At 39.9% G+C, this 15,079-nt stretch overlaps 1 protein-coding gene across 1 annotated transcript in view; it reads right to left on the reverse strand.

Moving 5' to 3' along the window:
- Positions 1 to 2,022: 2,022 nt before the first annotated feature.
- NUP153 (nucleoporin 153) overlaps positions 2,023 to 15,079 on the reverse strand; it is a 43,807-nt gene continuing 30,750 nt past the window's right edge. The window contains exons 13-22 of the mRNA XM_014878388.2: positions 14,652 to 14,744; positions 14,334 to 14,424; positions 13,926 to 14,045; positions 11,717 to 12,331; positions 9,366 to 9,560; positions 7,952 to 8,794; positions 7,015 to 7,374; positions 5,082 to 5,354; positions 3,640 to 3,799; positions 2,023 to 3,178 (exon numbers count right to left, since the gene is read on the reverse strand). Coding sequence (XP_014733874.1) covers positions 3,094 to 3,178; positions 3,640 to 3,799; positions 5,082 to 5,354; positions 7,015 to 7,374; positions 7,952 to 8,794; positions 9,366 to 9,560; positions 11,717 to 12,331; positions 13,926 to 14,045; positions 14,334 to 14,424; positions 14,652 to 14,744 — 2,835 coding nt within the window. The 3' untranslated portion in view covers positions 2,023 to 3,093. The remainder of the gene's footprint in view (positions 3,179 to 3,639; positions 3,800 to 5,081; positions 5,355 to 7,014; positions 7,375 to 7,951; positions 8,795 to 9,365; positions 9,561 to 11,716; positions 12,332 to 13,925; positions 14,046 to 14,333; positions 14,425 to 14,651; positions 14,745 to 15,079) is intronic.

Raw genomic sequence — 15,079 nt, forward strand, 5'->3', positions numbered from 1 at the left:
GATAGTAAGTCAAGAGTTTGGAACTCTTCAATTACAGTTTTTGTGCATTCCTCTGTTAGGCCTAACGTCTTCACTTGGTGGCTGAAGTTCTCACTCTGCCTTCAGTTTAGGACAGTGGCTTGGTTGACAGTAGAAATGTTTTAGAGCTTGGTTATTGCTCTTGTCTCCAGGTGTAATAACCCAATCAATAATGTGTTCATATGCTGCAATATTTTCGTTTGACAAGTGATATTCTTTTGTTATGACTGTATTGTGCATGCATTTCCATTTTCATTTGGAATTATGATTCAGGACTAGAGCTCATGCTTAACAGTTTTGCCGTCCATTACATCTCCAGAATGAGATCGCTAACTTTTTAGTTAACTACTTTTAAATATGTATTTTTGAAGTAAAGAAAAAGTTGTCTTGGCTAGAACACTGCTTTTAGAGTCCTTGCTCAGTCACACTTTTTGAATACTGCCAGGGGTAATGATCCTACTGTTTACATGGGCAACCTCTTCCAATGCTTGACAGCCCTTTCATTAATTTTTTTTCCTAACATCCAGTCTAAACGTCCTGATACCAACACGGCCCTTTCCTTATCCTACCACTCCTTTCCTGGGATGAGAAATCAACCCCCCCACTAGCTACACCCTCCTTTCAGGCAGTTGTAGAGATTAAGGTCACCCCTGAGCCTCCTTTTCTCTAAACTGGAACACCCCCAGCTCCTCACAGGACTTGTGCTCCATTCTTTCAAAGACTTAAGCACTGAGGTCGGATATGGCAATCAGCCTGATGAAAGCTAAAGCTATCAGAACCAAATTAAAAGTCATTTCTAAAAGGGTGAGTTTTGCCTGTTCAGAACAAGAACTTATATTCTCTTTACCAGAGCAGTGACCTAAAAATTAGGATTCAAAAGGGGGCAGATGGGGGAGGAAGGGAAAAGCGACACTGTTGGCTAAAACTTTATTACTACCACTTCAGGTATAAGGGAAGGTAATCTCTTACCCTGCAGAAAAATACCCCCCCTTTCACAGCAGGTAAAGAAAACAATTACAGTGCAAGAACACATCGCCTGTCCATGGAAATGTGTATACATTGTGCTGTTGGCTGGCTTTTAGTTTGTCTCTTATGCAAGCTGCATCCCAGGTGCAGCTTGTTTCTGCTTGAAGGACAAGTGCTTGGCTTGATCTAGGGCTAAGGGGGAGAAAGTGGAAATCTCTGGCATTTTTCACATGAAGACAGGTGGAAAGAGGTACTCGCATATAATCCTTTCATGGCTACAGTGGTGTGATCTGCGTGCCTGAATAGCAGTTAGTGTGTACGTGTGGCTTGAAAGTTGAGTTGCTGAGCATTTTCTGTTTCTATAAACAGTGACTGGAGCCCTACACCTGAAAAGAGCAGTTGACCTTTGCCCTCCTGTCATGTCCAGCTTGTGCTTGAAAGGCATCTCACCTTACACCAGCAGCACCTGCAGGAGCAGGGAGCAGTGCTGGGATGCATGGCAGAAGTGCCAGCCAAGGCCGCAGCAGTGCCTCTGAAGACATTTACACCATTGACAGTGATGCAGGTCTCTGCCCTTCTAGCTGAGGGAAGAATTCAGGTCCGAGTCAGACTGCTGTGACTTGGTACAAATTCACCTGCAAGTCCCCAGATGAACAAACACTTCCTCTGATTTTACTAGTATAATGCCTGTTCTCCAAGAAGTTCCCCTAACTGCTACAGAAGTGGATCCCCCACCCCCTATTACTCATTTCCAATCTTTTCAGTTAGAACAGTGGTGAATGTTTACAACATTAGGTCGGGTTTCTTTAATAGCACTACAAAAAATTAACTGCAGTCAGCTGACACATTGATAAGCTGCTCCAAGCTTCAGCCTACAATAAAACTCCTTCCTAACAGGAGACCTCTAACTTAAGATCCTCTACAATCAGTGCAAAAAAGTAGAGGTTGAAGAAAGCACGAGACATTGCTCAGGTTGAGGGAACCACCTCTTAACAGTTACAGCTGGAGATGCCTTTACAGAGAGTTAAAATTGCCAGGTAATATTTCGCAGTTTTTATTGATGGCATTTATCCCATGGTTTAACATGTTAATTATACTGTAATAAACATGGCTTTAATATTAAACTTTTCCTTATTATCCAAAGTCACCACAGTCCATTTCAGTAAATATAAAAATATATACTTAATACTTTGTACAATACTGGTTTTTGGTCCAAACAAAAATGGATCAGAAAAGCCAATAAACTTACTTTAAGAATTCCCAATTTTAAAGATTTTCTAAATGGATTTAGGCAACTTTGAATAATGGGATTTACATAAAATCTGAGACAATACTAAACAAAAATGGCTGTAACACACAAAATTAAAATTTCAATTTCACAGATTTGTTATGCCAAAAAAGTACATAGAGAAACAAAATTGTATTTACACATTTCATAATAAAATAACAAGGCGAGACAGGTGATAAAGGGCTGTAAGAATGAAAATATAGAAATAGCATATAATTATTAAATGAAGAACTACAGATCTAACAAGTCCTTAGCATGGATCATCCTTTAATCAATCTTCCCCTATCAGAAAATTTTAGTGCACAATACACCCAAACTCACTCACTTCACACATACACCAGCACAAACTCAGCATAGAAATCATTCGTTATCAACATTCTCTACTCTATACAGCATCCCTCGCTGATATAATTACAATTTCGAGGCGTCAGTAAACGCGGATGAACGCACGTAGTGGTGCGGATGAAGAGGTATCGACAAGCCATTCACTGTGCAGGCTCTACTCAGGGCTACAGCCAGACCATGCCGAGTCAGTGAAAGAAGTAACTTGAGACTTTTGCTTGAGAACAGCCTTGTTGCCAACTTTACTTGCTACCAAAAACGTAATGGGGAAAGGGGAGGGAAGGACAGGAAAGCTATGTTTTATATTCCTTTAGGCAGATCTGACTTCTGACAAGCCAGCGTGAGGTACAATCCCAGTAACTGAACAATTCAGGGTAGCAGCTGAACATTTCAGGATAGTAGCTGAACAATTCAGTCAGGGTAGAAGCTGAACAATTCAGCTGCTTCCAATGTTTTTGATGCTTTACCCAATCAGGCGTTTACTTTCTACGTCTAACTGCAGTCTTTATCTTCCGACCAGGAACTGAAGATCCAGAGGCAGAGAAAACATTTTTCCCATTAGCCCTATTAAAAGAAATTAGTAGTTCAGAGTTTAGGACAGTGTAGCTGAAAATTCAGTAGCAGCACTGAGTAGATATTCCAGAACAACTGTTTCATAGTCTTGTCTCACTAGTTACCAGCTGGCAACAAGCAGCAAATGACGAACAGGAGGAAGAGATTTCCAGAAACCAATTAAATCTCTCTTATTCAGAAGGTAAGCAGCAGCATAATGGCTGGATATGGGTTCTACCTTTCAAGAACAAGACAATCTCACGTGTGTTGTTGTGTGACATTCCTGACAGCTAGGCTCCTTTACAGATAGCGGTGCTTAGTTAGCCAGTCAGGCTAATACAAGGAAGGATGCCAAATTTAGTTTCAAACTCCAAGGTTCATCTGAACACCTCATGATTTAACAGCAGTAGAGGCTGAATACTGTCCACTGATATTACCCAAAGCTCAAGGGAAATTCTGATACGGTCTCTTACCCCACTGTAAATGTTGGAGGCTGGTTGAACGAAAATCCTGGAGTGCCAGAAGGTGGTGCAGGAGCTGCTGCAGCAGAAGGATTTGCACCAAAAGTGAATACTCCTGGGTTATTTGGAAAGCTGAAATTAGTAGTACTACTTCCAAACTGGAATACAGAACCTGGGAAGATGGGGTGGAAGCAGAAGGAAGTAAGAAAGCTGAAATCTCAGTTCATCCTTTCCAGCAAAATCCTCATGTTCTTCCCCATTTTCTTTTTACAGGTTGCTCAAGATGACAAGGTTGGCCGGGGGGTGCATGCACCAGAAGTGTCAGATTACCACAGGAACAGTTTATTGAATGAATTAATTCACACAGATTGAAGAACTTTTAAAGTAATACTGCCAACACACAGATAGTTAGTTGTTAGCTGACTTCTGTGCCACCATTAAATTTATACCTGTGCATACTGAAGTTTATAATCAAGTCTTAAATTGTAAATTTATATTCAGGTAAACTGCCCTGTGTTCATGCAATGGATCTGGGAACTTCCTTTAATGTGCTAACAGCACCTCATCTGAAAAAACCCCAAACATTCCAACCATCAGAGGAAACGAATATGTAATACAGAAAATCCAGGGAGAACTTTACTTTTAAACTGCTACCTGATTAATAAAAGATCGACTGAGTAATGTGTTGTGCACTAATCTGCTTATACTAATCTATTGGTTAGTACAAAAATGCCAATTACTTTTAATGGAGGCTATTTTGTAAAACTTCTGAGGGGAAAAAAGGGTTTTCCCTTTCAGTATTTGATGTGATATCAAATAGACAGTCCGGCACTTGTTTTGGTTTTTTAATTATTACTAGTATGGAACAGGTCTTTCTTAAGTGATAAGGTTCATTCTCTGCCCCTTTCCCGTGGCACTTTATACCTCATTATTAAAAAGATCTTAATACAGTCTTAACCCATAAATGCTTAAAAAAAACCCCAAACAGTTCTGACTGTATTTTATACAATGAAGCCTGATCAAGTCCGATAACTAAAGATTTCTCAAATCAAAAAATAACAATTTTGCAGTGTGTCTGCTCTTTTGTTTTGCACAATCTTACCAGTGATTACTCCACGGTTTTCAACAGTTTCTTTTAATCATTAGGTTTCTAAAGAAAATAAAGCTCAAGATTTAGTTGTAGAGTTGCAATCTCCGTGTCTGCCAAGTCTCTTGTGGAGAAGGCTTACTGTGAAGCTAGGTACCTGTGGCACATTGTGTCTCCACAGTCAGGACTGAGATATAAATGACAACCCTATATCCATTATTTTCACGGGGGGCAATTCCTACATTTAAATACATGCACAATGCCAAAGTCATCTTTCTCCATATAATTTATGGTGCACTTCATGAAAAAGAAAATAAAATACATATAATCTTTGAGACCAAAAGGGAAGAGGATGGTCAGCACTCACCAGCACTGGGGGTACCAGAGCCAAAAGCTGGCGGATGGGCTGCCTGCTGTCCGAACACAGAGGGCAGAGTGCTGCTTGTCACCGAGCCGAAGGCAGAAGGAGCAGGGTGAGAGCCAGCAGAAAACAACGTTGTCGACAGCGATCCAAAACTTGGAGCGCTTTGCTGGCTGGAGCCTGGGCTTGGGCCAAATGCTGGTGGCTGACTGGCGCCAAAGGCTGGGCCAGCAGCAGGCGCTGGAGGCCCAGAGCCAAACAGAAACGAAGACGATGATCCTTGGGGGGCAAACAGGGATGTCAGTATGGGCCCCTTCCCTCCCACCTTCAAGAATGAATCCAGAAACAAAAGGTTCTCAAGCCTCAGGTCTGGTAGCTGAACACCCATCTTAATTTCAAACTACTGTGTGAGCACATAAAACAGATACTACCTCAGGCACAACAGGAATTGCATATTTTTTTTTAACCAACAGGAGAAACACTGTTCATGACAGTCAGACAAAATTAAATCTCAAATGCACTGGTAGCCTCTTCATGTTGTACAGATAAATTCCTCAAACAGTATGTTTTAATCTGTATTTACTAAAAGCTGTTTCTACCACATGTATAGAATATTCATTCAAACTGGATTTTTCAGACATGCAAAATACAGCTCCTGATTTATTAGGACTAGGAGAGAGAACACGTATCTTTTCTTTTCAGCAACTGCATCCCTCCCCTGCCCTGTTCACGTGTTTACCATTACCAACTTCTGGAGGCCAAATCAACCTTGCAGTAATCTCAAAAACTTGGTTTAGCAGAGTAATTCTCTACCTGTCATCAACAACCAGCCAGCCCAATTGCTGAGCTCATGGCCAGCAGAAATAATGAAATGCAACTGTACAGTGACTCTGAATGTATATGGCAGATCTGCTATGCAAAAGGGATATTTTAAACAGCATTACTAGTGTTCATGCAACAGGAAATACCCTCTAATTGCACCATGACTTGGAATGGCTGACTTTCTTTCCAAGATGAGATACCTGGTAAAACTTAGGTTTCTGAGTTTTTGAAGATGTTTGAAATATGGTGTCACCTACTACGAAATTACACCAAAAGTTACTGATTTGTAAGCAGTTTAAATTGATCTACTGGTTGTTGTAATTTAGGACTGTTTTCTCTGTGATACACAAAAAAATCATGCAAATTAAACTTTTGTCACTGACAAAGTTAAGCCATCAGGATCAAACTAGATTAAATCTTTCCTTTACAGATTCAATCTTATTTCCAACACCCTGCACAGCCCATAGGAATACAGGTAATTTGGTGGATTTAGTCTTGAGTCATGCATTTGTTCATGCAATTCAGGCAGTGGAGTAACAAACATAAAACATGAAGAAACTCTGTATTTCTTATTGCTGCCTTCTCTAAATTCCTAGAAAATTAAAGTGAACTGGCCATGCTCCTTAGTAGAAACCAACCAACCCTTAAAGAAGCATTAATTGCAAGTCAAGATACTCCATTTATTACTTGTGAGGGAAGGACTTGGCAAAGCTTGACATTATCTCCAGGAATTCAGAGTTTTAGGTATGGGAATAAAAAAGCAGGAAAGTTGCAATTCATTGACTTCTAACTGTCAACACTGGACTAACAGTGACTGAAGAAAGAAATTATCATTTTCATGGTGAAAAGCTTCTGTACAAACTGAAATCCAGTAAAGGTTTGCCCCTTTGCATAAAACAACTCTGGTGCCAGTTCATCCCTAAACTGCATTTCCCACATTGAAGAAAAATGACCCCAAATTAACATAGCTGAATAGAAATCCTCAGTATTTTTCTCTATTTCCATGCATTTAGCCTGCACATTTTCCAAAGTAAAATATTAATGAAACAGTGTCTCCTTAATCCACTACATAATGGCAAAAATGAGAAAATGAGAAGAGCAGCTGTTTAAAACATACCTGTTGCACTTGATGTAGTTGTGGCTCCAAAAGTAAATCCTGAATTTGCTGCATTGGTACTACTCTCTCCTGAACGAAAGAGAAACGGAGTAAGAGTCGAGCCAGTGCTGGAAGATGTGGTTGCTGGTTTGTTTTCTTGAGAGAAGCCAAATGACTGAGATGTTGCAGATTCTGCAGGATTGCCAAAAACAGAGCTGGTCACAGTGTTGCTGGGTTGTCCAAACACAAAGGGAGTGGGAACTGGCTGAGGGTTTGAGGAAGAGAGGGTGCTGCCAAACACGCTGCTGCTGTTGGCTGAAGTGGTGGGTACCACTGTGCTGGAGGAACTGGAGCTCAAGAAGCTGAAGGATGCTCCTTGATCTGAAAGGAAGTAACACAGTTACTACAAAGTCACACAAATGGAGTTTAACAACTAAGAACTTTTCACACAGCAACCATGACTGAAAAACTTTAATCCTCCACTGCAAACTTTCAACAAATTAAAGGAATACAAAATTCTGCAGTATCTATGAAGTTATTTTTGTACCTTTGTAGCAGTAGAGAAACTGCAGCAGAGCTGCACGTAGATGGAAGTAAGATATTCCCTCTCTCCTTCCCTTTCACTATAAAAAACACTAGTATGAGGCCTCTACACAGCACCACATTACAGATTTTATCACCAGCTGAGCTGCTACTACTGAGACAGCATAACTTCTGTGCTTACACAAGTGGTGATACATGTTCCTCAAGGTGTGGCAACTTTTTTTGTCTAAACATAGTGTTAAAACTCACTGAAATCTACAAAGAAATTGCCACATACCGTCTACGCATCAACAACTAGAACTAAAGACAGGCTGCAGATAGTATATAAATCCCATAGATATTGTCCAGTACAGCCTCAGAGGTACTATTTGATAGACACGAGCAAAGAAGTGAAAGTCAAAGATGTTCTGTTTACCCGAAGTACTGGTTGGTGCCCCAAATGCAAAAGGTGCCTTTGCCTGCTCGCTTTCCTTTTCCGATGGTTTACCAAAACTAAAATTGAATACAGGTTTTGCTGCGCTCTCCTCTTTGGTATGCTCAGCTGTCCCAGATGAAAAGATAGGCTGTGCCTTTAACTCTTCATTGTCAGCTTTCTTTCCAAATGCTAATGGACCGGCAGAAGTGACAGAGTCCTGCTTCTCTTCTGCCCTTCCCAGAACAAACTGTGAGGCAGGTGCAGACTCTGCACTGCCGAAAGAGAAGCCTCCCTTCGTTGCAACAGTTTCATCCTTTTTCTCGTCTGACTTCTTAAATGGCAAAGCAGGTGATGCTGCATCCTTTTCTGCCACAGTTCCAAAAGTGAAGCCACCGACTCCAGTTTTATTCTCATTAGTAGCTATGGAAGAAGTAGAACTTGTAGCAAAACCAAAACCTCCTAAAACTGGTTCCTCTTTCTTTTCTTGCTGTCCCAGACTCGTCGTGCCAAACTGAAATGTTGAAGGCGCCTGACTGCTTGTAGATGGAAGTCCAAAGGTAAAACTGTTACTTTTACTTTCTTTTTTGCTGTCTTCTGATTTAGAGTCTGAGGAAGAAACTCCAAATTTGAAGTTCCCTGAACCAGTAGGAAACTTAAATCCTCCAGTCACAGTGTTGGATGATGCAGATTCGGATGCAATGCCGAACTTAAAGCTACTTTGTTCTCCACATTTAAAATTTCCTGTGCTACCTAATGTTTGAGAAGGTTCAGAGGACACTGACGGGACACCAAATGTAAATGATGGCATTGCAGCATTTGTAGACACAGCAGTAGTACCAAAACCTGCAGAAACAAGCAACAATGTCAAGTCTGCAATATATGATGCAATACATGCAGGCTTTACCTACATTGCTGGGATTCTAGTCTTGAGCTTTCCCAACGTCAAAACTGTTCAACAGAACACCCTCCATACACACAGACAAATAAGGAAACTCCACACTTCCTCTATATATGTATCTTTTTGCAATGGTGCTCCTCCGTGCAGCACCTGGCTTGGAAAAGCACGCTGCTGAGCTCTTTGAAAGACCATGGTTTTAGTCTAACCTCCAAATGAACGACACATAAGGGCTTGAAACAAACAACTATGTCACTGACACAAGCTTTCCTGTAATCCTTCCCAATTCTTTTCTGGAGAATGGGTGTGGAAACATACACGCACAATCTTATCTAAGCAATACTCCTAAACAAGAAACGAACAGTTTTGCCATACTCAAAGGAAAAAAGAAAAACCAAAACAACAATAACAAAACAACAAAAAAACCACCCCAAAACCCCCCCCAAAAAACCACACACAAAAAAAGGAAAAGGGTTGCAGAATGCACATCTTTGTTCATCTCAGTAAGTACAGTATTACCTTTGAGCTCTGCTTTAGTGCCTGGCTTCGCACTTTCACAGGCTACACATTGTGTGACTTCTGGTTTGTTTTGGACCAAGCAGACCTCACATTGCCAACTTCCTTCAGGCTTCTTGAATTTGTCTAAATCCAGAAAACCTCCAGAAGAAGCAGAAAACGCAGAAGCACTGCTACTGGTCACAGGCACTGAACTCCCTGAGAAAGAAGCAAGATAGTTAATCATCCTGCTTAAATCATACACAAATCTTCTAAGAAATGCTCACTAAATTGCAAAGCACACAAGTGTAACAGTAAAAAAAACCATCAAGCTGTAAGCTGATTTGAGTCAAACACAATCTGAAAATGTAAACCACTGATTCTAAACCTGGATCCATGTAAACCTGGATTCTTCTTTACAATCTATGTATGAATTCAAGCACAAATTGAACCAGTGACATTTAAACAGCAACTGCAGTTCACAAAATAAGGCAACATAGCCCATTTCAGACGTAAATTACAGGTACTGTATTGAACTAAAATTACTAAAAGAATTCCTGGTGACACCAGTTACCAGTAGTCAAAGTTAGCATTGCTCAAGTTAATGATCACTGTCAAGTGATACAAGGCTGAGAATTTACTAGAATTGTTAATCAGCAAGTCACAAGGACAGGACACATTCAAAACTATACAGTGACAAAAGAAAAAAAGGAACTGAAAGCTTCCCAACCCACAACTCTGTGTTCACCACACAATCTACACTGCCTTCAACAGCAGCAGAAACCTACTGCTGCTGAGGTGCGAAATCCAACACTTGCCCTCTGACTTTCCTCCCCTATAAAGGAAGGGATGGCACTTGATGCTGCACCCCAAGAGCAAACTGCAGCTCCACAAGTGTCAGGAGTGAAGGAATCATCCCAGAAGCACAAAAGCATCACATAACTGTACTCTTCACCTATGGTGAACCACTAAGGGAGGCATTCAAGAGAGACACAAGGTAATTTCTCAAATTCAAAGCAGTAACATTTCCTAGATGGGAATGGGTCTTCTTTTCCACAGCACATCCAGAAAATTTATGTCTTCCCGTTTTACTTGCTTCACTCGCCCCCTTGACAAACATAATGTAACTTTGCAATTCTCTGCATCATGGTGGTCATGGCAAACCATTCACTTCCAAAATTGTTCCTTGCCATGGCCAGAGCCTTGGACAAAAGTGCCAGCTGAGGCTGAAAGTCCATGAGAGTAAGTTTCCTCTAAAATGCCTTATCTGAAGAAATTCCACTCTTAGTATATAGTGATTATAAAAGCACAATCTGCTCCATCTTACATCTATTTTTTCCCCCCAGGATGCATTTGCAAACGTGTTTTTGATATTAAATTATGTTAAGAGCCAATAAAAGTTAACACTAAAACAACTATTTGCACTTAAAAAAAATAAACTCCCAAAATCAGTTACAATGACATATAATGGAAAACAACCCATAAATGAACTGAAGAAGGCACTCCACCTCCCCAAGATCTGTAATAACCCTGACCTTTCCAAACAAGGTTACCCATGTTCTGAAAAACTACGATAGGCATTAGCTGAATATATGGTTCTGTTTTAGCACAAGACCATTAGCTAAAGGCTACACTTGAAAATGGACACACAGCTGATGCCAAAAATGGTGGCAAGCATCAACCGTTTATTGCTCCCCAGTACCATTTTTTATACTTTTTTTCTCACATGCATAACACCTGCATTCCCTTTTACTTTTGTGATTGGTCAATACACATCAGCATTCCATGCTTCTTCTCCTTCAATGCTATTCACCTGTCTTATACAGCTGCACCCCATTAGGGATGAAGCTCTGCCACAGCCCCATTCCTATTCTCCCACATAGCCTGAACTTGGAATCTGGCCTCATACCTCTGCTCAATTCCACAAAAACGCTGACTGGAGACATTAAGTCATGCTGTGCAAATACTGCTTCTACCTATGTTTTGAAAGAGGAAAACAAAACCCCAACAAATCCAGTAGTTTTTAGCGCCTTGCAAAGAGTTCACATTTTTCCTCAATGAAAATGAGTCAATTGGTTTTAAGTTAATTAAGGCATCCATTTTAGTCATCTTTCCTCACTAACTGTAAAGCAGGGTATATTTGCTTCAGTTCTGCTCTGCATTAATGTATTTCATAATCAGTTCAACTCATGTGACAGGCTGGAATCTGGGCTGAGACCTCCAAAGTGCCTGCAACCATTCCTGCAGAGATGCACTAATCCATCCTGTCTGGCATACAGCCATGCTGTTCAAAATATTTTCTATATGCAAGATATTTATTCTCTGAAACATGCACGTAGACTAAGATTGAAACAAGGGAGAAGAAAAGAACAAACCTGGTTTCTCAGACTGACAAGCTACACATTTGCTGTCTTCTGCCTTATTTTGTAGAAGGCACTCTGAACAGTTCCAAGAGCCTTTTGGCTGCTTAAATTTGTCTCCAAACCCCAGAGTGGCAGTTGTGCCAGTGCTGCTGGAGGTGGATGTCACTGTCACCGAGTTCTCCGTGACGGTTGGCATTGTCAGAGCAGGCATCACTCCTGTTCCAGGCTTTGGTGTCTCACATGCTATACATTTTGTAGCTTCAGGCTTGTTCTGGACCAGACAGGTATCACAATCCCACGTGTTGGGTGCCGGTTTAAATTTGTCTTCAAAGCCCAGTGTCCCTGCTGTAGAGACTGTTGTCTTGGAGGAGACACATGGACTCACACTGATCGTCTGCTTTGTACTCTCAACAGTGGACACTTTAGCAGCTTCACATGTTACACACTTGCTGTCTGTGGTTTTGTTCTGCAGACATGGGTCCTGTGTGTCAGACTGCCAAAACGAGGATGCTTGTTTAGACGTGTCTTTACCTGCAGAAAAACTACTTATTGCGGGCCTTGTATAGACCACTGTGCTCGTAACAGGCTGTGCAGATGAACAGGAGGGTGATTTCCCAGACATAAAACCTAGTTTATAAAAAAAGAAAAAGGAGAGGTCTTACTGATGAAGCTGTCTGTACCCTGGCTGCATGGAAGTTACTTATAATAGTAGACAGCACAAATTTAAACCAAGTGTCAGTGGTTACAATTATACATTCCAAGTAACTGCCAGAGGAAGTCCATGGAAATCTTATCTAAAGGGATGAAATTTCATATGCTGAGCTGGGACACAACAGAACACTTATTTAAAGCTTGATTTAACTCTTCACTTCCAAGAAAGTTTTAAATACAAATCTTATTTGTATCTGCTAGTACACTAGAAGATACAAGTATAAACAAACAGTACTGAAAGCTGATGATCTGTCACAGACTGGAAATAATCCAATTTCATTTTAAGACACCATGCCCAATCAAATCAAATTTCTAAAGCTATTTCTGCCATAGTAGATGACTCACATTTACTTAGTAGCTGTACAGCAGTTGGTACTTGGAGCAGCAATCCACAGAGTATTCCCCCATAAACACCGAGCAATAATTAAGCAATAAAAATTAAGACAAACACATTTTTTTCCTATAAACTTTGCTCAAAATGCACTGGGCACAGGCCAACTCTTTACTTAAAGGTGCAAACTTTTCAGAAAACAAGAACCACCAATATGGAAACAGTAACAAAAATGCTACAGCAACACACCTTAAATATCAGCATGTTTAACTGTAAAGCTAAAATAAAGAGTTTATCTTTTTATTGTTATGTTATTGTTGCTTTGGGGTTTTTTTTATATTAAAAGTGGAATCTTCGAACAGTGCGGATTTAGAACCTGATTCTGTTAAACTGATAAAGAAAACTAATGGCACTTCACCTACAGGTCTTTACTTAAACAAAACACACGGTGTATTTTCTCTCACTTAGCTCTTTCCAATATAAGTTGCACAGAGATTTTGTAATAAAAAGTCCTGCTGTATCTCAAGACTTTTGGGAAAGATCAAGTTCAATTAAGACCTTTTTCCTAAAACAAAAAACATCATCTACACACACACTCTTTACTCAACAGCTGAAAACAATCATAATGACTTGAAACCCATTTTTTTAAAGTGAGACAGCCCACTGCTACTTAAAATTTACATGTGAACCCAGAGTAACTGTCAACATTTAAGGCCAAAAGATATGCAGCTTTTGAAACACTTTCAGGAATATAGTTATCTTTACCATTCTTAATTTCAGGAGATGGCAGAGGTGGGAGAGGAATGTTTGTAAGGCATTTTACAAACATTTCCTTTCCAATTACAGACATTTTATTTATTTAAACGAAATAATGATTCTTTGTCTAATTCTTTTTATGCTCAAGTTTGAATTACAACCTAACGTTTAAAGGAGAAGCAATGCATCTGGTTTGATGCTGCAGTTTTCCCATCAGCAATGAAAGCCCCTTATAACAGAAGGCGGCATCAAGCACAACAGATGTAGCATTTAAGTCAGTATTTACTGCTGACACTGCCTTAACTGTGACAAATTGTCTGGGGGATTTTTTGGTTGCTGTTGAGCTGGGCTTTTTAAAAATCGATGCAGCTATATGCAAGTGTATTCTCTGCAAAATATTTTTAAAAGAGTTCATTATCTCACCAGGGCTTTTTAGAATGTCTAACACACTTCCTTGCTTTAAGAACTTAGCAGGTTTGCAGAATCCATCATATTCTTCTTCCTCTTCCTTCTTATTGCTGGTGCTGTTTACAGTGGCACTACCTTTAAAAATAAAACAAAGCCCACCTTTTACAAAGAAATCCACTTAGAATATATTCACATTTGCTAGAAACAAGAATTTCCATGTTCCATTCTTCTTAAATAAGAATCTTTTAAATTCGACCTATTTACAACAGTTTATATTTACAATCTGATTAAAAGCAGACCCGTCACTGAAAACACACTTTGCCTGGAATTTGGAACAAGCTTAGAAATGACAGATTAACTATTTAACAAACAAAAAAAAAAAGAAACTTAGCACTCTGTTTGAAATGCTACAATTTTTGTTACCTGGACTAAGGATGGATGTCACTGGTGTATCAGTGGATCCAGAAAGCTCTGATGACTTTACAACAGGAACACTAAATGTAAACTTAATTTGCTGTGAAAAAGAGAAGGTTTTTTTAGATTTTAAGAAATTTCAATCAAGTTTCACACACAAATAATAATCTGAAATCCAGTCTACAAACTTTTGGTAGGTGCTGGGTGAAAAATTCCAAGTCAGAAATCTGTATATTTGTTTCCCCCCTTACCAGGACCAATTCTGCTTTACTGTTCCACAGTATTCTACTAAAGCCTTGAGAAAATGTTGCGATTTATTTTACTTACAGACAATGGAGGTAGCACTTTCACCTCGGTAGATTTCACAATTGGAGATGAAAATACAAACGTAGGACTGCCAACATTACTTGCTGGTTGTACCTGTATTTTCAAAAGAATTAAGTTTTATATCTAAAAGAAGAGCATCCAGGTGAAACAACAGCAGCTACCTGAATTCACTATCTAACAGACATTCTGCAATGAAGTTGGGAAATCTGATGTTTGGTATTTCTGATACACAGCTAAGAGTTATAAGAAAAAGCTTGCAAGTGAGTGTATAAGATGGACAAAGCCATATCCAAATATGTCTTCCTCCCTACGCCCCAGTCTGAAACAAGCCTGTTTAATTCAACAGGTTATAAACTCAGGTTGGTTAGTTTCATGAGCACCACAGAAAAAAGTTAACATCCAGCAAGGAGGATGTATACTCACCCTGA

This window comes from Sturnus vulgaris, chromosome 1, assembly GCF_052056855.1.
Source record: "Sturnus vulgaris isolate bStuVul1 chromosome 1, bStuVul1.hap1, whole genome shotgun sequence".
In the NCBI taxonomy this organism is placed as follows: Eukaryota; Metazoa; Chordata; class Aves; order Passeriformes; family Sturnidae; genus Sturnus; species Sturnus vulgaris.